The sequence below is a fragment of the Rattus rattus genome, chromosome 3, assembly GCF_011064425.1.
Source record: "Rattus rattus isolate New Zealand chromosome 3, Rrattus_CSIRO_v1, whole genome shotgun sequence".
NCBI classification, from domain to species: Eukaryota; Metazoa; Chordata; class Mammalia; order Rodentia; family Muridae; genus Rattus; species Rattus rattus.
In genome coordinates this window covers 41,936,570-41,962,887 of record NC_046156.1, presented here as the reverse complement: position 1 = coordinate 41,962,887, position 26,318 = coordinate 41,936,570, and the positions used below count along the sequence as shown (strand labels likewise).

At 39.8% G+C, this 26,318-nt stretch overlaps 1 protein-coding gene across 1 annotated transcript in view; it reads right to left on the bottom strand.

The window, feature by feature from the left end:
• Positions 1-3,680: 3,680 nt before the first annotated feature.
• Positions 3,681-26,318, bottom strand: part of Snx7 (sorting nexin 7) — an 85,572-nt gene continuing 62,934 nt past the window's right edge. The window contains exons 8-9 of the mRNA XM_032897414.1: positions 22,252-22,404; positions 3,681-4,184 (exon numbers count right to left, since the gene is read on the bottom strand). Of these exons, the coding sequence (XP_032753305.1) occupies positions 4,107-4,184; positions 22,252-22,404 (231 nt within the window). The 3' untranslated portion in view covers positions 3,681-4,106. The remainder of the gene's footprint in view (positions 4,185-22,251; positions 22,405-26,318) is intronic.

Below are 26,318 nucleotides of genomic sequence, written 5' to 3'. Positions count from 1 at the left end.
AGCTGTCAGAAATCTTTGATCGTCCCCCTTATCCTCAAAAGCAATGGAAATAAGATGACCCCTACTTAAAAATAGATCAAAGGAAGATGCTACATTAAGTCCTTTGGGAATAGTCATATAGAAGGATATAAATGAGTACAATGCTACCACTTTAGCTATGATTTGTTTCTGTGCAATGTAATGTTTATGAAGGTTTCATTTTCAATGTGTTAAAACCAACTGCTTCCAAACTCCAAAACAGAGCCCAGCTCTATCTCATATCACTTGAGTGGACTGTAAAAGGGGTCGAAACATCACATGACTGTGGTGTTCAGCAATCGATTAATTCATGTTACCATTATTTAAACACTTACCTGAATATGACCAAATGCTTTTAAACTGCTAGGCACTAACCTAGATTAAGATATCCAGAGAAAGAAATCTCTAAACCATAGAAAATGTCATGACTTTGAACCTTCTGTAAATACCAGCTTGATCTTGATCTTTAGGGAAGGGTGGGTGTAGTCATGCCTATTTATTTCATTCATGGTAACATAATCACAGTTCAACCTCCTTGTTAAAGAGACCACAGCCTTGTCTTTCATTATCTTCTCCACAGGATGTGTCTCAGTGGAATCTTAGCTCAGTAGTTAGTACAGGCATGCATTTCAGATACTGAGCTCATGTTAAATCAAATCTAATGTAAAGGTTATTCTTAACACAGATGTGCACACTAACAGCTCTAATTTCACACTCCTGTACTATTTCTTAACCAACAAAATTATGACTGGCTTTCCATGTAACTGCAGGTACTGCACTCATGGCTTATTTACACTTGTAATCTCTCATCCACATGTTCTGAAGAGCCATTGTTACAGCAGGTATAAGAACAGTGCTTATTAAGCAAATGTACTGTAATTCTATGAGGATCACATTCATTTAAAATTGTATTGTGGACATGCGATGTAATGTCTTTACCCTTTTATTTTTCTGTTTTAATTTCCAATTTACCTGAGTATTTGCCAGAGTCTGTGCAAGTGCAGCAGGGGTGTTTCTAGTGCCCTTGGGGTCAAGAAGTGGGTGCCAGGTACCCTGGAACTGCAGTACAGGTTGTTGTGCTGAGATCCTAACTCTGGAGCTCTGCAAGAGCAACAAATGCTCCCAAGTGGTGAGCCATTGCTCCCAGCCCAGGATTCTTCTTTCCTGAGGGCAAGGATGCCCTTTCTTTTGGATGATGAATATTTGTCATGTAGTCTGATTGAAACCCATACATTTATTTTTATTTAGTTGTAACACTCCTATAATTAAGCCATAATACTCTTATCTGATGTGTTTAATTAGAAGGATGAATTGGTTCCTATCCACAAGGAATGACCTGGTGACAAGGGGCTTGGCTATTTCCCCCAAACCAGCTTGTACCTGGGGAATTTTAACTGACTCGATACTGGAAGGGATGATCTCTTCCCTTCCCTGTGCAGAGTGGGAACCAGTGAGCAGGAAGCTATTACTCCACTTTAAACCAAGATTGTGAATCTCAGTTGATGTTACATTGGGATATAACTTTGTGTTTGTCTGGCATTGGAAAAAACATACCAAATAATATTTCTTATTCACTTAATTCTGAGTTCCAGACCATCCTGGGCTACAATGTAAGACATAGCCTGAAAAACTAAAGTAAAATAAATAGAAACAGAAGTATAAGCCATTGAACATGGGATTCTTTATCTGTGAACAGAAGAGACCAAGCAGTGCTTCCAAGTTAAACCTCCCAGTTATCCCCCTTGGCCTTGTCTCCCCATTATGCCCTGGCCTGCCAAGCAACTTCATTCCCACAAATTTGTACATATATACGTCATATATACAAATATACATCATGTAAACATAGACTTTGCACATATGTAATCTTATTTATTCAATTAATTATTCATATTTTAGTTATATATAATTTTATGTAGCAAAGGCTAGTTTCAAACTTGCTGTGTAGCCAACACTGGTTACCTTTGAAGAAAGCCTTAATTCTCCTGCCTCCACCCTGAGCACTGGGATAACTTTTGCCCCCTCACAAGTTTATGTGATGCTAGTGGTTGAATTGGGGCTCTGTGAATGGAAGACGGGCATCTGACTGTGTAACCCAGTACTTGGGAGGCAGACATGGGTGGATTTGCCCAAATTCAGATGCCCTAACTTACAAAGCAAGTCCCAGGTCAGCCAGGATAACAGCAAGACCCTATCTCAAATCTGCTTTGACTGATCAGTCAGTAAAATGTTTTTAGTTTACCGGCAGGGAGCTGAAATGAAAGGAGGTAGCGGACTCCTTAGGTAGAACTGAACTTCCTGCTCTAAGCGATTATATGTATTAGAAATGTTTAAAATAGCTGTTTATAAAATATATTATGATTTTCATTCATTCCATGTAATAGCCACTAGCAGGTCCCCTCAAAGCATGGTTTGCTTTTCTGTAAAACTGATTGCTTTGAGGAAAGTAAAAGAAAACATGCCCTTTGGCAACTGGTTTCTGAAATATGGCCTGTGCTAACTGCAAAATACACATGAATATGGGGCAAGTGGAGCCTCGTCACCAGACAGGAAGACCAGTGAGATCACACAGATTTAGGAACCCCAATGATTCTTATAACTGAGAATGGTAGGGGTTTGAATCTGCTCCCGACCACATTCCTGTCCTGGAGCACATTACCTACCATTACACCCCACTAAGAGGACCATGACAACTGGTCACAAAGCATAGAGCCTAGAATTCTCCATTTTAATGAGGTATCTAGATGGGTCGGTCCGAGGGTTTAGCCAATAAGCTTCCCTTCCTGGATATTCCGTCCAGCAAAAGGTATTTAATCTCTTGTCCACCCTGAGGAGTTGTTTGGACCCCTTCCACCATGAATAAACAGTTTTGGCAAGCAAGGCCTGTCTCCCTCATCAAGGACCACTGTGGGGATATTAAGCCTTCATTACTGAGCGGGGCTACTCAATCTTCTGCAGAAGGCCCCTCAGAGTTCCTGACACCATGAGCTAAGATAGGTTTCTCCCACCTTGGGCTGGGCTCATCTCTGGTCTTCAGGCCCTGTTCTCAACTTCATGAGTTTTCCAGCAGCATCTGGGTGCCCAGGAGTTTGAGAAACACAGTCTGTTTCCCACCCGGAGAACCACAGGCTGGGGCTCCAATCTTAGGCTGCTTTTTGCCTCCCTTGAGTGGTGGGTTGGTGTGCCCCTTGAGCCCAACACCCGGATAGTGACAAAGAAGGTACATAGCCTAGCTTCCCTGAGTGGTATTCTGACACCCCAGTGGTGGGGTGAAACACAGATCCACACGTGAACATTCTTCATCACTATGGACCACAAGAACTCACAGCACAGCTTTGTAAGGTAGACTCAAGGTCCTGTATGCATTAAAAATAGAAGCTGGATATAAGTTGTAAAGATATGCAAAAATTTACAAAAAAAGAGAATATATTAATGTGATTGGAAAAATTTTACATTGTTGAAAACCACCATTTTATTTAATAAAATTTTAAACAATTGTTATTCATGTTTAATAATTTTTTACATTTACTTCAAATTCTTAATATCAAAGTAAATTATGATGACATTAAAGTACATGCATAATATGCTAGATAACACATAATTAACATTAAAACTTTTTCAGAAGATTTACCTCTGATAGAAAATGAACACAACATAGACACCAATTTCTTATTAAGGATTTTATTAAAACCAAGTCTTTGCAACATATTGAAAAATTTAATATTCCACTGTAAAATATTAAGAAAAAAACCTCTATATGTAATTAATGGCACATAAATTTAAGAACATAATTACAATTACACTAAATATCTTTCTATCCACATGGACATAGATAAATATCTATCCATATAACAGATCTATAGATCTGTAGAATATATATCACATAATAGACCTATATATCTAGGTAGATATATTTATATCACAAATTCATGTTGATGACCTGGAATACCTGAGTTTTTATATGGTTGGTTTTCCAGACAGTGCAAAATCATTTTTCATCCTCTTTATAAAGGGCACAGCCAATCCAGAAAAAAATAACTTTGGTTGATAGACGCTATCTCTCAAAGATCAAACAGGAGTCTTCCATAGGATCAAAGTTTATCTTCGGGATCTTCTTCCAACGGGAGGTCAGTCTGTGATGTGAGGAATGATTCCCATGTAGCAAGGCACTGTATGATGCAAACAGCATGAGAAGGATTAGTGGTAGTTGATGGTCAGTGTTAAAATAATTCCTAATGCAGCCCAGTTCACACACTCCCATAGCCATCTGCTCCATTGTTTCCATCAGAGAGCATTTGTCATTTCTCAGATATTTTGATATCCTTCCCACCTCTCTCAGTTGTGTGTGTGTGTGTGTGTGTGTGTGTGTGTGTATGTGTGTGTGTGTATGTGTGTGTGTTAATTGCTCTGTAAATGGCTTTTTGAGACAGGATCTCTCATTGGACATAGACTTCACTGACTCAGTTAGACTGTCAGGACAGCAAGTACTGGGTAATTTTCTATTTCCACCTGTCTAGTACTAGGATAACAGCTTTGTGTCTCTACTCCAGGCTTTTTCCATGGGGTATTTTAGGTACACAAGCTTGTGCAGCAAGCACTTTGCCAACTGAACCATCTCTCTGGCTTAGTGTTCTAATTCTTCCTGAGAGATATTATTGACAAATAAGAGGAAACTATATCTGAGGCTGAAATAAGATTTTGCTAAGACAGTGCATTGTTATCCCATTGACAGGAGAGAAAAGAAAACTCAGTTACTCATCTGGACCTTAAAAGGTTGCATGCTGGCATCTAGACCTGGTGCTTATGCAAACAGGCTCGGGTGCCATAGGATCTATTACATTAGGTATGAGACATTCATGTTTGTAACTCGACATTCACTTCATGCACCCTGTCTAGCACAAGAGTTCTGAGAATGCTATCAGTCGTTTTATTATGTGCTAGGACTGGGTGTTGAAATTCAATATTTAATGGCTAAAATGTCACTAAAATGAGAGAACAATGAAATACACAGCACACCAACAGAAGGAAAAAAAAATCATATAAAAGTGTCCATTAATCCCCAAAGCCAAAAAGAAAATGGAAACAGGACGAATAAAAAAATAACAGTAAGATAATACACTCAAACCTAAACCCATCAAGTCAATGTAAATGTCTACAAAGTGTGCATCGCAATAAAATGAATAGACTGTCTGCTGAAACAGAAAACTAATACCCACCTGTAGCATGTTTAGATTTATTATGTATTTTAAATATAATGGCAAAATGAAAAATGAAAAAGAATTGCGTATGTCTGTATAAAACACACATCAAAGAAAAGGTTGAATAATAATATTATATTAGTATTGAAGTCCTTAGAACAAAGACCCTTATCAAGACAAAGTTGATATTTTATAAGAGTAGAAGTTGTAGGTTTGAACCAAAACATACCAATACAAAGAGAAAGGTAAACATATATATGATTGGTTTTCAGGTCCTTTATGTTTAACATGTGGACAGAAAAACAATGATACAGATTTGAAGCACATGATAGATCAAGTTGACCTAATGCATATCTAAAAAACAAAACCAGAAAAGACATCTCTTTCATGAACTATACTCTGGACCAGATGAGAAGCCTCAATAGTCTGGTGTGGTTGCACATAGCTGTAATTCCAACACACAGGAGACTGATGCTTGAGTATTACTCATTGTTAGTATCTTTGTCTTGGCTACATCATGAGTTTCAGGCCAGCCTAGGATATAGAATGAGACCCTGTTATAAAAAAATTAATATATACAAGATTCAAGTCTCATGAACTTTGGTCACTGAATGATGTAGAATTAAGTAAAAAAAAAAACAATTAGAGAAACCCATGATAACCCCTGGGTATTTGTAATATAAATAGGAGAAATTTAAATACTCCTAGACTATAGAGAAAACAAAAAGTGCAGTAAGGAAGTATTTTTAACAGAATAAAAAAGAATTCACAATATATCAAAAAGTCCTATATACCACTAAATACCACTAAGGGAATAAACAGAAAAAGATTAATTGCCTACATTAGAGAAGAAGAAAAGGTCTTCAATTGATACATTTAAGTTCTACTTTAAAAACCAAAAAAGCAAAAGTCAAACAAATATCTCCCAACAAACATATTAAAGCCAAGGTAAGTTGTAGCATGTGTATGCATGTGCATTTGTGTATCTGTGTGGGCAAACCAGAGTGGGAATCAAAACAAGACAATAGGACAAATAATAGAGAAAAAAACCAATGACACTCAATGTTGAATCTCTGAGAAGGCTAGCAATATTATTAAATTGACCTACTGATCATAAAAAAGGAAGATAGGGTAGGGTGATAGGGCTTGGTGGTAAAACACTTGTCTAGCATGTTTAAGGTTCTAGGTTCGATTCCCCACAGCATAAAATGGCAAAGAAAAGATGACAAGATTTATCAAGAGTGAAGAATAGCAAGGCATTCTTAGCTCAGATCCTACTGACTTCAAGAAGGAAATTTCGCAAGCTTTATGATGTTGCACTTGAAGTGCAGAAGACATATATCCATGGTCAGTTACTCAGAAGGCAAAGATCAGCAAAGCAAAGTAGTACAAATACAAAGGGAAGACTGGAGACACGGGCAAGCTTTTTAGCTAACTCAACTGAAGACATTGTAGGAGAAATAAAAAACTAAAAACCGATTTTAATCAGAAATATAGATGCAAAATCTCTTTAAAAAAGGCAAAGAAAAGCCAGTGATCTATACAAAGAATTATATGTAATATGCAAGTGGATTTTATCATGAAATGCAAGGTTTGATCAACACTCAACATCATTGACATATCAAACGCAACATCATCTCCATGGCAACAGTACCCAAGAGCATTTGCCAAATTTCACAGCCTATTCTATTCCCAATTAAATAAAAAATTCTCAGCACATTACAAATAGATGTGAAAGTATATACATCTGAGAAAGAAAATCTGTAAGAAAAAAATCCTATAGTTTACCTTCTATGCAGATATGCAATACATATTGGTTATGTAGGAATATATTTTTCTTTCCAGTTTAAATTCAGTTTCAGATCTCCATAAGCAAATTTAGTATAAAAATGAAAAATGAATACAATGAGAAAACCGATCCACAACCTTATCCATAGGTTGGGAGAGTTCATGTTCCCTAAAGACCTTTCTGCTGAGCTCTTGTCCCTTCTCAGCGAGGTCACCCATAACCAGCACCTGTTCACCATGCAGAACGATCCAAAGCGTTTGCTGCTTTCGGATAAACAGCACATTTTAGACAACAGAGCCAAGCTAACACTTAAAGAAGCTGACCACCTCTCAGGTTAAATGTCAACATGAAATTTCAAACAGCTTTCTTTGTTTAGAATTCATGCAAAATAAAGACTCAGAATTGTACTGAGAATGACACTGGCCCTCAAACAGACTCTCTTCAGTCACCGTCCTATTGTATCTCAACTAAGCCAGTCTAATAATGGCTGTGACATACTACTCGCCATCTATATGAAGTAGTATGATGAACCACCATTTATTTGTAATGGAAGCACTAAGGACATGGACACATGGTAAAGAGATATTAGCTGTTGAGTAACTTCCTTGACATCCTCCAACTTGAGGCAGAGAAAAGATTTTATGGATTTTGATTACTGAAAAATCACATAACAGTAGAGTAAGATGTACAGTCAACATTGCATACATTGCTATGAATATTCAAAAGGCATTACAATGGCTGTTTTATACACCATGCTTTCTTTGAGTACACATTACTATCATCAACTCTATTTTGTAAGTGAGGAAGCTGAAGTTTGAATAACCTAGGTATATTTAAAGCACCGCAAATTTTCTGGAGACCATAGCTAGTGTTTATGCATCAGCACATGGAGAATGACAGATCTACGTCACCGACGGAGTATGCAAGTCACTGGCAAACATGGCAAGATGTCTTTTACACAGTAGAAGAAGGGCTCTTTGGAAGGAGAGGTTGGAAGAAAGTATAGACGACATCAGGGTGATCAATGTTTAAGAAAAAAACATACTAAAATCTGCGTATATGGAAGGTGATTCTTTGTGTATTTCTTAACCATGCTCTAGTTCTGGTAGTAGATTTACCACTGAAGATGTTGAAATCTAGAAACATCGGGCGTTCAGCTAATACAGTAACGCATTTAGTAAATGCAGATGGCTATGAAGAAGGAATTTATTGAACCAAGGCGAACATGTTGATCAACATAAAGTCTGCATCCTCCCTTTCTCATGAACTGTTTTCCTGGGTTCCTTTGCTGTCTAGTTTTTAAATGTTAAGCTTTGTCCTCATGTCCTCTGGTCTTGTTTCTGCACAGGCTTAAACTCAATGACAGTTCTGGGTCTTGACTCAGGATGCCATCCGATCTCTTCAGAGATTTTCAAATTCTTTTACCCTGTTCCTATCACTTTTATTAGTTGATTTATTTACTTTGTGTGGAGCACATGTGTGGAGGGCAGAGGACAGCTTGTGGAAACTGGTTCTCTCTTTATAATGTCTGGGTCCTGGCTTGGTGGCAAGTGCTTTTAGGTGTTAAGTCATTTTTCCTGGTCCTCTTTTCAAATTATTATTATATTATTAATTATTAGTTATTTTACTTTAAATAAATATATTTAGTTAACTATTCCTTCCCACTCACGTGGGGGTAGTAGTTGAGTTATTTGATAACCTGACATCATGTCAATCTATAAATTTCTTCTAAAAAACAAAACACAGGGACAAGATGGCTCAGTGGATAAAGCTGTTTGCTGCAAAGCCAGACAACCTGGGTTTGTCCCCTTAGATCAGGAGTCTCAACCTTCCTAATACAGTTCCTCATGCCATAGTGACACCCAGACATAACATTATTTCCATTGCTACTTCATGAATGTGATTTTGCTACTGTCATGGATCATAATGTAAATATTTTTGGAGATAGAGGTGCCTAGAGAGGTCTCAAGTCACAAGTTGAGAATTGCTCCCTTAGATTCCCATGGGGGAAGGAGATTAACAACTCCCACAAACTGTCCATTGATGTCTACATGCACACTCTCAAATGCTGCACACATAAATGAATGAACTAGAAATATCAAAACGCTGAGGCCTAGCATGCCTCCTTTCTTGTTATTCTTTCTCACTTCCTTTTGGACTAGACAACTTAAGAGCTCAAGTGTCAGGCAGTTCCCACAGAACAGCTAAGCAGCTTAAGACCAAGAACATCTCCCATGATCAGCATCGTGATGATTGAAAAGCATTAAGGATAAAGTCACCCACGTCTCTCGAAACCTAGTGGTATTTGCTTTGTAAGTTGGCTTTGTAAATAAGGTGTTGCTATTTATTGGGGTTTAAATTGAGATTAAGCATTTACTTCTTTACATTTTAAACCATCATCACTATCAATCAAGCTAATTAGTATTTGTATAAACCAGAAGGAGGGTAAAATGAATTTAAAAATTACATTAACCACAGGCAGCCTCTCTGGCCTAGTCTTTGCAGTATCAGCTAGCTTTACCAAGTTGAGTTTCTTATACAACTTCTGGATAACTTATAGCAGCATAGACCTCTCTTCTCTTAAGTGTCACACTTTGTTTTCCTCTAAGTAGCTTCTGCTGGGGTCAGATAATTCCATTTTAGTGAAGAGAATGAATTTGGGAGCCACACAGTTCAGAGAGCGAAGGCACACTCCACGCAAGCCTGCTGACATGAGTTGTCTCAGATCCAAGTCAGGAGGAGGGAACTGGCTTCATAAAATAATCCTTTGACCTCCCTAGGCATATGCCCTAGTGCACACACACACACCTGCACACATGTGAAACAGTAAATATTAAAAACAAAACCAAAAAAACCGATTCACAGGACACTGTGCTGTGTGTTCCCAAGGGCACAGAGCAAATGATCCACACTGTGGAAAGTTAAGTTGGTGGATGTGTGTTAGCCAGGATGGGGTGGAACTGAACATGAGGTTCACTACAAATCCACTGAAAATCCAGCAAGTATTCTCCACAGGTGACTGTTCTATAGCCAAAGGCCAAACACTAAAGCTTCTGAGAGACAGTGGCTGGGAAACAGAGCCAAACATGAACAAAAGATGCTAGGAACCTAAGTTTCGATTCCCAAACTGACTTTTGGCTTTAAAGCAAATCTCTTGCTGCTTCAGCAGAGGTGATGGCATTTTGCTACCAGAACAGGCAAATATCTCCTTAGTTCCCAGGTGCACTGTAATCCTGCAGACAGATGTGATCAAGGTTGAAAGAGAGTCAATGGTGACAGTAACGTTCCCACAGATGCAACAGCTTTCCACAGAAGTGTCTGCATTTCCGAGTGGATACTGAAACTGTGTCACCTGGTGGGACACGAGGAGGTCTATGCCACACTGTGACTCTCGGTCTTGCTTGGCTTTTTCATCCACTCACAGAATAAATGGGTTTACACTAAAATGGAAGGTTCCAGGGTCTGACTGAGGCTAACAAGAAGTTGGTGAATGGAATTCCGTAAGATTTACAATATTATCTAGTTCTGCTTGCCTAGAGACATTATGAAATATGGTGACCATAAATTTTTAAACATCCCCCAAAGGTATGTTTAAATGGTATTTGCAGGATAATTACATCATATGGTTTACAAAAGTCAGATCCATAGGCACACAAGACATCCCTTCAGTCATTGCCATAGTTGCTAGTGTTAGCCTACATGATGTGCTGACTGCTTCCTTACTGGTTCAGTAAGGAAGGAACTGACTAACCGGTTCAGTCCTGATGCTCTTCTTTCATTCGTTTAACAACTTGGAAGCCTGTCTTCTATATTGCAGTTTCAGGCTCAAAAAAATGAATAGCAATTCCTGGTGGCACAAAACTTAATATCATCTAGTTGGGAATCTGAGGCAGGAGGATTGCAACTTCAAAGCACGGATGGATCAAAGAGTGAGTTCAAGGCCAAGGCTGGGCGAGTCTGCTTCAAATTAAAAATGTGCAGCTATTCAAATATTCTGCATATGTTGCTCAGTGGTAGAACACTTGCCTGGCATGTGAAAGGCCCTGGATTCAATTCCCCATACTGCCGAAAAGGAGAACAAATCAACAAACAGTCACGATACCCAAACCAAACCAAACCAACAGGAAGAGAAAGGAGGAGAGGAACCTCACTTCTGAAAAAGTCTAAATCCAGATTCTGAGAGCTATCCTGCACGTTTTAACCTTAGAAATAACGGCCACTTTAGAATAACAGGATTTATATGCTGCTTTTCTACCAGTACAATGTAATCTGTGTGTGCAGCTTAACAGCTGCAAGGGTTAAAGTAAAGACTCATTAGCTACAGACGCCATCTTGTGGCCCACTTATTTATTATTCTGTAGTAGTCTGTGGATGCCTAACGCAAAGTCTGATAAAGACAGACAGCGCCTCAGGTACTATTTATTCAACTGAAATATTTCTTTGAGAACCTAATCCGAGCGCCTGAATTTGCATTCACACTCTTTCAACTCGTGTGTTCTCCTCACTCCAGTGTTGCTTTTGATGTAATCAGCCAACTACAGGAGGCTCATCGGCTTAAAAGTGGTCATTTCCCAAGCTTACATTTTCAAGCTGATTTTTGGTTAACCATATACTGACACTACAGGTAGTGACAGTGAAAACACTCCCCCTCCTCTCACTAAATAATTGATCAGAGCACAATGATAATGTTTTGGTAGCTCATTTTAAAGCATTTCCCATGCTTTCTTCTTCTGTTCTCCTATAGGTTTATGGTTCACGTGTATGTACATGATTGAGTGCATGAGTGCATGTGTGTACGTGTGACCACGCGTGCCCTATAGGACATAGGAGAAGATTATTGCTTTTCACTTATATATGAGCCAACAAGCATCATCAGAACACAATTGAATTTTATAATCAGTGAGTGGAAAGGCTGACAGCCAATTCTAAATTTCTCATCAGTTGATTCCCTTAAGATGTGATATCCCTGTGTATACTCTTTGTATGTTCTAAAGTATTTAATCCTTCCTAATCTCTTCCTATTAAATTTCTTAACAACTAAGCCTCAGAAATGCATGCCTGGTTTAAAGTATGGGGAAAGCAGGTGCCTATGCCTTACCTCCCCATTGCACACATAAACTGGTTTTCATTAGCATGGATAACTGAGAAACAATTATATTACAGGACAGAAAGTAGTGACAAGACGATTTTAATAGAAGTTTGAGACTGCAGAAACTTCCAATATACCGAAGATGTGTTCTAATTATATGAGACAAAATAAAAAAAAATGGCGGTTATGTAGCGCAATGAGCAATGATGTGGACTGTTTGGATAGAAATGTGGATATAAATCATCACCTTTTTTTGGTTAATTTTCAGAGAGACTCTCACTTTATAACTCAGCCTACCTTGGCAGTTACCATGCAGCATAGGCTGCCATGGAAGTCGTGGAATTTGGAATTTCTTCAGCCTCAGTCTCCCAAAATACTGCAATTATACTGCACCACACCTGGCCACCCTTTAATATTAAATGTACATTTCTTTGAGTTCAGTTTATAATTCTTTTCTCTTTGTTTATACCAAATTTCCAGTGACCATTTTCCTAGCTGTTAAGGTCGTTCCTTACTATCTACAACAGCTTCAGTCCCTGTAGTCTTTCTTCTGACTACAGGGAGGGAGAGGGCAGAACATACTATGGCAATTGCCTCCAATGAGCAGCTCAAAATAATTAAAAATACAAATAAATCACCCACTGAGAATTGAGATCTATAGTCAATTATAAAGCCTCTGGACAGTAAGAACAGACTTATTAACATCCTAGGGCAATAGCATTTCTTCTTCTCTTGCTTTATTCATTCTTATTGCATACGTCTGGTTTTATTTGAAATAAGAACTGATTGCTCACAAGATAAAAATTGTTTTCTATGATGTAGATGACATAAAGGATGATGGAGTGAATTATTAAACAATTAATAATATTGATCTTTCTAAAAAAATTAGGAAAGAGCTTCTAGTTATTTAATAGTTGGACATCACATGTCACTGAGATAAAAAGAAGTAGCTGTTTTCTACCACACCCATGTGACCACACCTATGTGAATTGGATGGTTACTACACTCATCCTGAATTTCCTAACCCTGAGATGGTTTGGCTTCTAGTAGTGTCTTCCAGTGGCTAAGAGAGAAAATTACAAAGGCACAAGAGCACAATGGATTAAAACATTTAAGCTGGCATGAAAATGATTAAGTTGAGTACAATTATAATTTTCTGAGCCTAATAGCCTAAGTAGGTATGCATACTTAACAATATCCTCAGGGTTGGGGATTTAGCTCAGTGGTAGAGCGCTTGCCTAGGAAGCGCAAGGCCCTGGGTTCGGTCCCCAGCTCCAAAAAAAAAAAAAAAGTATAAAAAGTATAAAACAATATCCTCCCATTCCTTCACACACACACACACACACACACACACACACACACACACACACACACACACACACACACACTCTCGCACGGGCATGGGCACTCCAGTCCTGTAGTGTATAATGATGTTCTGAGACAGTCTTTCCACAGTGGCCAAGACACTGAGAGTTGTTTCCTTAATGAATTGTTTTGTTATCATTAAGAGATTTGTCTTCTCATGTGTCAGATGTTAGAAACTGTTAGGAATTTGTTTTAAAAATGGAACAAAGAAACAAACAAAACCCGGTTTGATATGAACTCCAACTTCCCAGTCCTAGACCATTCTAGAGTCTTCTACCTTGGCTATGCTACAATTCTAGAGCTTGGTCCTGGAACCCTGACTAGGGGTAATGAGTGACTCCAGGAAGGACAGACACACATAGAAAAGCTGGGTGGGGGGTAGTGATCACTGCAATGGAATGACAGGACTTGAGTTCTTTGTGCGTTTATTATGGAGGGCAGAGGGGAGAGGGTTGACTAATCATCTCAGTAGGCGGCCTCCAAAGCAGCAGTCTCAGGGTGGAAACCCCTGGGGGAGGAAGCTGCTGGGGTTAGGCTCTGTACACACAGGACATTTGCTTGAACTCAACAGCCCACTCCAACACCAGGAAATCTTTGCTATTCCTGTTGAGTTTTACCTAGGGAAGGCTTTGGCACTTCCTTGGCGTTGAGGCCTTGTGGTCCTTGAGAGGAACATGCAATACAGAGTCACTCGGGACTGCACTCTTGGCTTCTCCCACTCTCTATACCTCCGCTTTCCTTTTGCAGGAGTGAGAGTGAGGTTGACTATTAAAAAATCTGTCTCTTTACTCAGATTCAGCCTGAGAGAGAGAGCCAATATGTAAAGAAACTTAACGATTTAATATACGCTATCTCTGCCCCAAGATTTTAAAAGAAAATCCAAAACTGCCTGCGTTCTTTAGGTTCAAAATCACAGGGAAAACTCTACATGAGTTAAGTTTCTCCCATGTCCACCCTTGTCTTTCCAAGGTGACTCATACAGAGAGAGCTGAGCAGTGCTGGTGACTATGTATGACACCCATCCAAATGGCAGAGGATATTAATTAGAAACAGGTGTCAGAGCTCCAAGTTTCTGGAGTTAACTTTCACAGTCATCCAGAGAGGGAAAAGGGGGTGGGTAGAAGACCTGTCAATCTCCCTACTAAGAATCAATTTAGAATTAAAAGCTTCAGTTGAGGCTGTAACTGCTTTTTAGCTGGGTAAACGGTTTTCATAACACCCCGCAGGAAATTAACATAACCAGCCTTGTCTTTCTGTGGAATGGATGGTTTTCATTTAACCTCTTCAAATGCACCTTTGTTTGGTTTTGGTTTTCTGATGGGCAAACTCGTCCTATTTCCATTTCCCTCCTTGATTGAGAGCACAGAGCGGAACAGCAACCAAGCAGCCATTTTCTCCCTTCAGGCTGTCTCCATCCGGGATTCATTGTAATAACTTTATAAGCATATTAGTTCTTCCTTTCTTTAGTTCAAAGAAAGTCCACATACTTGACTCTGGTACTATTTGGAAGTTTCTCAACTCCCCTTCCTCAAACCTCACTCTCTCCTGAAATGTGACCCGTGACTCTTCCCATTCTTTCCTGGACTCATCCTTAAATGTGCTGTCCTTACATCTTCACGTTTCATGGTCCGCGGTCCGTGGTGCAATCACGTTTGATTCCTTCGTATGATTCACGCTGCTCTCTTTGGAACTGCTCACTCCTCTTAAGTCACAACCTCTTTCAAAGTCTGTGACTTTGAAAGTGTAACTAGATTTTCTATAAATTTTCAAGCCACTTTACTAAACTCTAGGGAATATGAAAATGGCTAGAGTTTCCCTCCTTTGCTTTTTCCTCCTAGATTTAAAAGGCACTTTATCCTTAGGCTGACAGCAGATGAAGACGGCATTCCTCCTGTGCTAGTTAGAATAAAATTTTGGGAGGCTGCTCTCCTTGCTCCTTTTACTCAAGTAATTTTTTTTTCTGATTTTCTAGCTTCGAAAAGAACAAAATTTCTGACAGAAATTTGGATCGGGATCTTTCCTAGGTAGCAATTTTATAATTATAATCAATACACTTTCACCTCATATCAGAATTCTTGGGAGCTATTCTATCTTGGGCCAGGCTGGTTTTCAGCATCCCCTCCCCACCTCCGCCCCGCCCCTGCATCAGAAAACTGTGTCAAGTCTGTGGTGTAAAACTGAGGTTAAGGCCACCCTTTGCAGGCTCCCATTTTCCAAACATAACGAGGGCTGCATTGCATTCTGGAATAAAGGTAACTACATTTGGAGGACATTCAGAACCCCGGGAGTCTGTCTGTCTGTTACTTAGTTTGTAGAGGAAGGCCTAAGTTATTTTTTTTGTACAGGCATGGAATTTTTAAATGGATCACAAGTAACTAGATTTGGATTTCAGAAAATCTTCGGCAGTAGTGCCCATTTGGATAGAGATTTGCCTTTGTCAAGATATTTATTTTTCTATTTTCATGGATGTCCCAGAGAATGCACTTCTCCATAAATGCTTTCCTACTTCCAAGATGTACATGTGAACTCAAATATTTGTGGTGTCCAGTAGGCCCCAAAATCTTTCTATAGGTCTGTCCATTACAAGCGATTGAATAAGACACATTTGAAATATCAGCACAAGGTACAACGAGGCCTGCCTGTGATTCTATCACTCAGAGGTTGAGGCAGGAAGACCGACATAATCCCGAAACTGGTTTGGATTACAGAGAGAGTTCTAAGCCATACTGGGATACACAGCAAGACACTGTCTCAAAAAAAGAGGAAGAAACTGTAAAGCTATATCAATAAAGTGAATATGCATATTATTTTTCCATAATAAACTTTAACTATATGAAAAAGATTTAAGCTTAAAGTTAGATCTACCACAGTGCCATACACATCCATCGGTTTGATAATAGTCTTTTTTTTTTTTTTTTAATTAATTTAAAGCCAGTATACAAAGGACTGGGTTTCATTGTGGCTTTTTTTGTACATATTTTATTGATAATTGTAGAATTGCTTCTTTTTATTTATTTTAAGGTTAGCATACAAAATATTTTCTTCGTACATTTCATTTCCACTGTTATTGCCAATTTGTTCACATTCCCTAAGATCCTCCTTCCTGTTCCCTGCCTGCACTTGAAATTCTGGTTATTCAAAATTCATATCACCCAAATTTTAAACAGCTAATATTATCTTAAGACTTAACAAGAGACATTTAGACAAGTGCTTAAGTATTTCTGTCGTAGCCTTGCAAATACTTTGGATTGCTGGTATGGGTGTCAAGTCCAAAGAATACACCATTTCTCCCCAAAAGGGTAGGTCCACCAACTTCTTCCAAAACTGAGTCTGGGCTCAATTCAAGTTGTGCTGAGCCAGGCATGGCCCTGGTGGGGACAGAGTGACACATGGTCCTTGGCCCTGGGACAGAGCCTTGGATTGAGCCTCCATAGGTGTCTATGGCTGCTGTGGGCATAAGGCTTGTTTGTGTGATCATATACGTCTTTTCGCATTCCCCTGAGGAATGCCCTCCTGTTAATGACTTTGAGAGAATTAAGGACAGCTCCAGTCCAGGGGTTGAAGGTGTGGCTATGTCTCATCAAAATGGTAAATACTGGGACTTTTAGGACAGGCCTTAAGTCTATGGAAAAGAGCTCTAAATACAGGAGTTCAATACACACACACACACACACACACACACACACATATATATATATGTATGTATATATGTATATATATGTGTATATGTATGTATATATACATATATATAATTTTTCAACTATGCAAACTATAAGGATATAATATGAATTATGAGGGGCTTCATGAATCTAAAGGAACAAAGGCAGCTACACTATGAGCCTAATTGTCAGAAAGATATAAAGGCAGATTCCTGAGTTCCAGGTCAACCTAGGAGGTTCCTTTGGTCCAGGTGTGGTAGGAATGGTAATTTCAGGGCAGGGCCCCACCCAACTAGCTCATCTTCTGTGCTTCATAAAGGCAGACAAATCTCTGAATTCTTTTGAAAGGTTAAGGAAAAACAAAACAAAACAACAACAACAACAAAAAAAAAAACCTATGTTTGCTCTCTGCTAAGAATCAAAGGGTTGGGATCGAGGGATGCTGATTCATAAGATAATCAAAAGGAAACCTGCAGTAAATGGCCTGATTGATATGTAAAATAAAGGACCGGCCCTGGGTTCTGCAGGAGATGAGCTATGCTATGCGGAGAATATTTTTGTAGGATAAAAAGGGAGAAGTGCTTGGAGAACTGCCGGACACACAAGCAAGCAGGCCACGGACAGCCTCTAAACAGCAAGCAGAAGGCAGGCCATCCCATGAGCTTGGATCCAGGGTTTGACGTCAGTCGTTCTTTTACAGATCCCAGGCAGCCCTTCTCTCTGAACCCCTCCCCAAGCTGAGGCTGGTCCTTGGCAAAGCTGGACTACAGAAGGATTTCTGACTGCTCAGGAAACTGTGAAACAGGGTCCTGAATGCAATGAAGAGTCATTTTCCTTATCTCTGACCAAATAGACACATGGCTCCCCATTGACCTACGTCTGGCAGGTATCAGCATGTTCAAGTCCATGATGGCTTCCTGGCTCTCTCATTCCCTACTTACAAGTACCTGTTCCTTCCCTGTGTCCCTCCCGCACACATACCAGCCCAGCTGGCTTGATAGTATTACTTATGATGGAAACAAATACACACATTTTAAGTATTAGTAAATATCTAATTGCATGATTTATAAATACATGGCAATTATGACTAATTGAAAAATTATGTAAAACAACTGAAACATATGGAAAAAACCCCAAATATATTCATTTTAATTTTCATGGCCCCAAATGAAGAAGTAATATATTTCATGTGGGCACTTTCAAAAAGGGCTGTGCAAACCTTTATTTAATCAGTATGATAATTCTGGGCTAGCCAATTATTTTTCTATAATTATACTAGTATCTACTTTTCTGTAGAAGATGGGTTTATTAACTTTTTGTCTTCTTTACTTCAGGATAACTACTTAATTTCTATGTGGTAGTTTTCAGTAAGTATGTATTACTTTTCTTTTAAATAGAACATTAGGTGACAAAATAATGATTTTTATACACTTACTAGTAATACTAAGTAAAATAAAACAAAATAAAAAGACAAACAAGGAACAAAAAAAACAAAACAAAACAAAACACAAAACCAAAAACCATAACAGTCTGTGAACTACAGATGCCCTAGAATCCAGTTCCTTTTATTAAGTCCACCCCTCAACACAGCTTCCAGGTATCTCTGGTCAATTCCCTATCCTGTTTATTCCAGTCAGGCTGCTCTAGGTGTATTAGCACACACAAAAGAAGCAAAGACATTCCACAAGCAAAGGGCCATCTGCAGAACTGTAGAGAAATCAGGGCTGTTTGTAACATCCTTAAAATTCACAGTGAGGTCACTAGACAAGTTTCTACTGGGGAAAAGGTCACTGTTCTCTTACAGTTTTGGTCAAACCTAGGGCCATTCTAAAGCAACCCTGAAACGAAGTTCAAGGAGGTACGGAACGCTCATGTGTAAGAGGAGGTGGGATAGCCGAGAAGTCAGAGATGGCAAAATAAAGTGTTCGGAAGCATGCACTCTTGTAATCCACCATTTTGCTTGAGGACCAATGTTCTTTGAAGCTTTCTCCATCACTATAAGCATTGAGGATAATCAGAAACAGTGAAAAACATCCACTCACTTAATTCCACACGCCGTAGTGTACTGTTCCAATATCCCTGTCATTGCCACATCAGTAGGAATTTGTTTATATGCTATTGCACCACCACGTCCTGTCTCATATTGGTTCAGTCAAGGTCACAGCACCCACGTGATTGCACTCCCATAATATCCCATCCCCTAGTGATGTCCTTGTCATCTTAGTTTGTGTCCGCATACTTCACGGTGTTCTCAGAGCAGTGGAATTGGTAGCAGACACTGTGTGGGCCGGTCCCCTACACAGACAAATGCATGTGGATACTGTGGAAGCTGGGTGTGGGTTCATGGGAGGAAAATAATGGAGTAGCATTGTATATCTATCCCTTAGCCAGAGAGTCGGGAACCTAAGCGTGGCATTTCAGAATGGCAATGGGTAGTGTCTGACTCAGAGCCACTGTGCATATGTGTGATCTCCATTTCCTCTGTCATTTTGATATTTAAATTTGAAGTTATCCAAGCTGTGATCATTTCCCTTCCTACAAGTAAATCCAAAGGCAGATGTGTGAACTCTGTTTTATCTTTTGCCATAGGAACAGACCCTTTGGGGAATTAGCTATATGATGTTAAAGAAAAAGGAGGCGTTTCTGTGATAATATGATTAAATTAAACAGGGACAGAAAGATCATGACACCCTTCATTTTTCACTGTGTCGGAGACAGTCTGAGGCTAACAGATGACAACACACTGCTGATCTTTAGGCCCTTGCAGCTTTTCTACTAATCAAGACTTCTTGGTCACTCAAGGGTGCCAACCTTCTTATTTTGCCTTGGAGGACTGATGTGCCAGATATGTTAAAAGTTATCGCCGAAACAACAAGGGGTATCCAGAGCAGGGTCTTTTGAAGTTATAGTAACAAAAATCAATTGTTCTTCCAAACAACACATCCAAGATACAGTGCACAAGTTGCATCTTCAGTAACAGAAATAGAGTTCCCTTTGGGGCAGAGTTAGAAACACAACAGGGTGAACTTCTATGAACGACATGTGCAGTGACTAGGCGTGTTAATGTTCATTTAACTGTTTTCAAGGAAGTGATGCCTGTGCATAAACCAAGTTTTAGCACAAAAATGACATGAATACACATTTAAGTGAGATGTCATGCCAAATCTCAAACAGGGGCAGGGGCAGAGGCAGGGGCAGGGGCAGGGGCAGGCAGATATGGTTGAGTTAGTCTGGTTTACATCAGAAATTCCAAGACAGCCAGGGCTACATACACATCAAGACTACACCTCAAATTAATAGCAAATAAATAAAAGAAAGCCTAATCAAGCAAAAGAGCCCAAACTTAGAAAAGTCGTCAGGAATTACATTTTTTAAAAAATCAATTGTATTTGTCATATAATTTTAATATCTTAATGCATTTATGTTTCACTATGAATAGGTATATATATTCTCATTTTTAGGGCATTTTCTTTTTTTTCTGAAAGATTTATTTCCATTTTTTAGAGTGTGTGTGTGTGTGTGTGTGTGTGTGTGTGTGTGTGTGTGTTACTCATACGGCAGAAGAAGGCATTGGATGTCCTGGTGCTGCAGCCACTGTCAGTCAGCTGTGTGTGGTCTGACATAGCTGCTGGGGGCCAAACTTAGGTTCTGTACAGGGAAAGGGCACGCCCCTCACTGCTATGCACTTGTCCACCCCTAGAAGGCATGCTTATGGCCTTTTCTCAGCTGACTGTCACTAAGATGCTATAATGAAAATATGCCCAGGCTGGACAACAAAGAGAAGTAATGACCACTGCAGATGTAAACAGTCGTCATTCTGTCACTTTATGCGGACAAAGGACTTCATTAAGGAGAAGTATATTAGACCATTCAAAACCTGAGGTTTACAGACATGTTAGCTGTTTGGCTTACTTAAAGGGTATGAATGCATGACCGACAATAAGGAGAGAGAAAGAGCATCATCAGAGGAAAACTCATTGGCCTTCATAGAAGGAATGATGAGATTAAACTGACACTGCCTTCACCAGCCTAATCTTTATCTTCACGCTGCCTCTGCTTCTTCCTCCAACACAGCTAAAGGGTTTGAACATGTCCCTTACTTCTAAGTTCTTGACCATGAGACTTGGTACCTGGATTTTGGTCTCTCACACCTTCAAGTAGAGATGTCTTATTCAAAATTCACCTTTCAGCCTCAAACTATTCTCCAAGGATCACCGCATCTCTTTTATATTGGATTAGATTCCCCGCTATGTACTTCTATACTAGAATGTGCATGACGGTTTTTAGGATGCCTGCCTTTAACTATTTCCTATACTGGGCATCACTCTATGAAAAAAGGACTGTCGTACATGCTGTGCTCTCTCTTCGGGGTTACTGCAGAATGCTTGGTTAAAAGTAAATGTGCACTTAATTCCTATTTTATGAAAATGTCCATATTTGTTCATCTTTCAAAAGAAATAACTACTGAATTTAAGCTACTTATAAGATGATAATTATTGTAGCATACAGTATAAATTCCCTAATCTACCAATTTCATATATTTATTATTTTTGTCAGAGGCAGTTTTAGTGTATTTTAAATATTCTTCCAGGAAAGTATATTTAGACTATGTTGGGTGGAAAAGCAATAACAGTGTATAATTCATTTGAGAAAGTAACCTCGAGAACAGTTAGTTGCAAAATTCAAAATGATTATTCAAAGAGAAAAATGCTAACAAAGGATGGCCTGTTCTCCCCCAAATGCTTTTTAGTTTTGTGTAGGTAGAGCTCTAGATCAGCTGCTCCTCCCGTGTAAATAGCTTTTTAAGTAGCTGTGGGATAGAAGTGTCCCAGAGTTCAGGGACAGCTCTGGATTGATTCTCTGTTAAATGTCTGCTGTTTTTCTTCCTTTGCAAATTCTTTATAAGATAGACATAGGAAAGGGAAAACTAAGGGCACCATCAGAAATATCCGACCCTCTTTTGAGGACTGCAAATCCTTCCAGAGCAATCAACAGAAGGGGAGACACACCAGAATGGAGTCGCCAAGTAGGCTTCAGACTGTGACATCAGACTCTTTTCCTGCCTCTTTCAACAGAGCAGGTGGACAGTGGAGAGTCCACTTAACCAGGAAGTGCTTTCAGGATCCACGGGCTTACCTGCTCATAGTAGCGGATGTTCTCCTCGGCCGTGTCTGTAAATGCTGACCTGAGGTCATTCTGCATGTTCTGCTTCCACCTTTCCCAGTCTGCCTTCAGGGCATTATTAGCACACTCCACTTTATCTTCAAGTTTCCCAATTTCCTCTGTAAGCTGAAGACACCACAGAGAAAGGTAAGTGGATGTGTGTGGTCTGGCCATGTGGAGAAAGTCATTGAGTCCATGCAGTCTGACCATTACATTAAGGTTAATAATAGCTCCTCCTGTTTGCCCCGTGGAAGTCATAAGTACTGACCAGGCACAGTAGTCACAACAAGAAAGCAGGCTGCATTCCGTAGGCCCTGCTGCCCAGTTCTAGTCTGCCTCATGAGTGCTTCAGTTTGCACAGATATCAATTTCACTACTTACGAAACAAAGAAAACTGAATACCACAAGAATTATACTGTTATTCTCATGATCGCTATCATTAATGGTGATGATTTAAATTTACGTCAATAGATATGAGATGCCCTTCACTTCAGCTTCTCAGTCACAATTAAACACCTATACATGCAGAGCCATAGAGATTATGTTTTCAAATATGCTGGCCCAGGGGATGAACCTATACACTTTTCCTTCCTCGTTTGTGGTTACTGTTGCTGCGATGAAACAACTATGACCAAAATGCAAGTTGGGATGAAAGGGTTTATTTGGCTTACACTCCTACACTGTATTCCATCACTGAAGAATGTCAGGACAGTAATTCAACTACCGCAGGAGCCTGAAGGCAGGCACTGATACAGAGGCCATGGAGGTGTGCTGCTTACTGGTTTGCTCCTCATGGCTTGCTCGGCCAGCTTCCTTATAGAACCCAGGACCATCAGGCTCGTGATGGCCCCACCCACCATGGTCTGGGTCCTCATACACTAACTGTTAATTGAGGAAATGTCTTTCAGCTGAATCTTATGATAAGTTGAAATAAAACTACCCAGCACACAGCTGAATCTTCTGTCAAATTGAAATAAAACCATCTAGCACACTGAACTCAAGCAAATTCATAATCTAAACATGCCTGACCCTCGGTCCACCCTCCATGACACAGGCTTAGCGCAATATTTACATTTTTCTCCTCATCCCCACCAAACTTGGAGCATGCTGTCCACGTTTTAGTCTTCAGATTGAGCACATTGAGACATTTTTCACATATGTATGTGTTTGCTAATATACTCAGAATAATTTATTAAGTGTCTCATCTGCACCAGGCATGCCTCTGGGGCTGAAGGATTCAGCACTGAAGATACAAGACAAAAATTCTCGCTTTTCCTAGAGTTTACTCTCTCTTGGGGAGAGACAGACTATATGCAAAATAAATAAAATATGAACCATCAACTCAATAATAAAATAATAATAACAGCTCGAGTAGAAAATGAAGCCCAATGCCAGAGAGAAAATGCTAGGCTACTGAAATTTTAGACACGGTGACCAAAGGAAATCTAAGTAAGAAAATACCATTAGAGTTGAGAGCTGACGTTTGAGAGCGAAACATGGGGTTCTCTTGGTTAAAGGTGTCTGGGCAGCAGAGGACATGGATCAGACATGGACCTGGGTGTGGACATATGGCTGACATTCCTGAAGCAGGAGGCTGGGGTGGATTTAAAAAGCTGAGGAAGTTCCTCTAGGTGGTGAGAGAAGTACCAGAAAGCAGATCTCATAGCTATGCAGTCCATAGAAGGGCTCTGGGGTTTACTGAGCAAAGTGAACAGATGTGAGCAGGAGTGACCTCTCAGGTTAATGGCACCACCTTTTTCATGTTTTAAAAGGGACATTGCATGCTGACATCATTTGTGGTCAGACTGACTTATAAAGGGACATCATTTCAGAAGCATTTCTTATTTTAAAGAAATGACTATTTGCAAATGTTTAAAGTGTGAAAAATATCACCGATGCTCGAATTAACTTTTTATTTTAATATCAAATTTTATTTTTGTGTTTGTGATTTTAAACTTTATTTTCCTAAAGAACTGATTTTACACACACACACACACACACACACACACACACACACACACACACACACATCTTTGTATGTAGACAATCCTATATCCCCAGTGGGAGATTCACAGTTTTTAGAGGTAGGATTCCTGGTGTGTTGTTGGTTTCTTGTGTGCTTACTTAGGTAGAACTATCACTTTGTGAGGCGCTGTGTCCTTTTAGGAAGAATGGCTAGCAGAGTACTAACTGAATAGCTAAAATGACAGGCAGTGATGCTAGCAGCTAGAGCCTGGAGTAAAGTTGTTAAAAGACCAACCTCAAGCAAGATCCATGGCCACGAAGAAGTGTGTTGAGGCTGTTAGCCTTACTCCATTGAGTTGCGGGCTAGGGCCTTCCCAGCGGCAAAGCCACACAGATTTTAAACAAATATTTAGGGTCCAGGGGTCCACCCACCAAGTGTGACCAAACTCTCTCCTGCTTAGCTTTACAGTCTGTGCAGTACTATACACTTTCATGGAATGGCTGGTCTGAGGGTTCTCCGGAAACCGACTTCAGGAAACACAATATTCCACTCTTATATTTTGTCTTTTCTGTAAAAGTTAAAATGTTACCACTACTATAACCAATGTATGGAAAACTTGTCATTTGTCACTCTCTATGCTGCTGCGTTAAAAGCCTTTAAACAGAGATGGGTTGCTGATGGTCCAGCTCTGTCCAAGGAAATGCTTCAGTTATAGAGACGCTGTCCTCTGACCTCAGGGATAAAGTCAGGAGTCTCTCCCTGTAGCATCAGGACTAAGAGGGTTGGGGGTGGGTTTGACTTCAGGTTGAATCCTGCTACTACCTTTTATGAGCTATGTGATACCATAAGTCTCTTGATTGAAGTCTAAACATAAAAATACTAGCATTCATTTCATAGGAATTAAAAATAGCACATGAAATGCAAAACACTGACTTACAGAGTCTCTAACAATCGGCCTATTGGATGTTTGCCCTTGACCAGCACTACCAAGTATATGGCACCATTAGCACTGGCTGCTACAGTGGACATAGGCATCCTGTCATCTTCTGGTACTTTGGTCTCTGGCATCATGTCATTCTTCAGTCGATGCATGGGTCTTACTTCAATGACCAGTGCTGTTTCTAACTCTGTCACTGCCTTTGTGGAGGATGACACATATGCTTGGAATAACTATGATCGATTCATAATGTTTTCCTTGCTGCCTTTTGTTGTTGTCGTTGTCCTTGAGGAGTTGATTATTTCAGTTGGAAAAGGGGAAAATGAGGATATTTCTGCACATTGAGTCATCGCTCTGTGATTTTAATTCAAAAGAACATTGCTTCATCAAAGGCACCAGACACCCGTGTCAAAGAATGGTGTGTGCTGTTTCATGCTAACGCCTCATGAGTGCCTCACACGGGATGCTCTTCTCCTAAGTTGGCCTTCGAATTTCTCACTTGCTGTTTTGAGACTGGGTCTTCATGTTATCTATGCTGGCCTCAAACTCAATACAAAGCAGAGGATCACCTCGAACTTCTGAACCTCCTGCTGCCTTAGTTTCCTTCCCTATCCTCACACCTGGTTTATACAGTTCTCAGGTTCTCCAGCATGGCTCTGTGCACTCTAGGCAAGCACCCCACAGGGCTCTGTGCACTCTAGGCAAGCACCCCACAGGGCTCTGTGCACTCTAGGCAAGCACTCTACAAACTGAGCCCCAATCCCAGGCTCTTGTTACTTGCCTTGTTACAAAGACTAGCTATTCTGAGTCTGCCATTTGTCTGAATTCTGACAGCACATGGATGTCCAACAAAAGTTAACAAATTTAGGAAAATAGGATGTGTGAGAGACACACGAGGAGGCCAAGGAAACCCCTCAAGTGGTCCTGGTCTATTGGGCACTAACGAACAGCAGGTTCTGCTAGCTGTAACCATTTGGAATTCATTTAATCTCCTCAATTGCAAAATAGTGTAAAAAAGGCTGGGTGGAGAGAACTGAATATTTTCCTAACTTTTCTTTTCACAAACACTTGTAGTAATTGGTCCTCTGTCAGGTGAAACTTTAAAAAGCAAGCAATTACCGGCAAAATGTTCTAAGA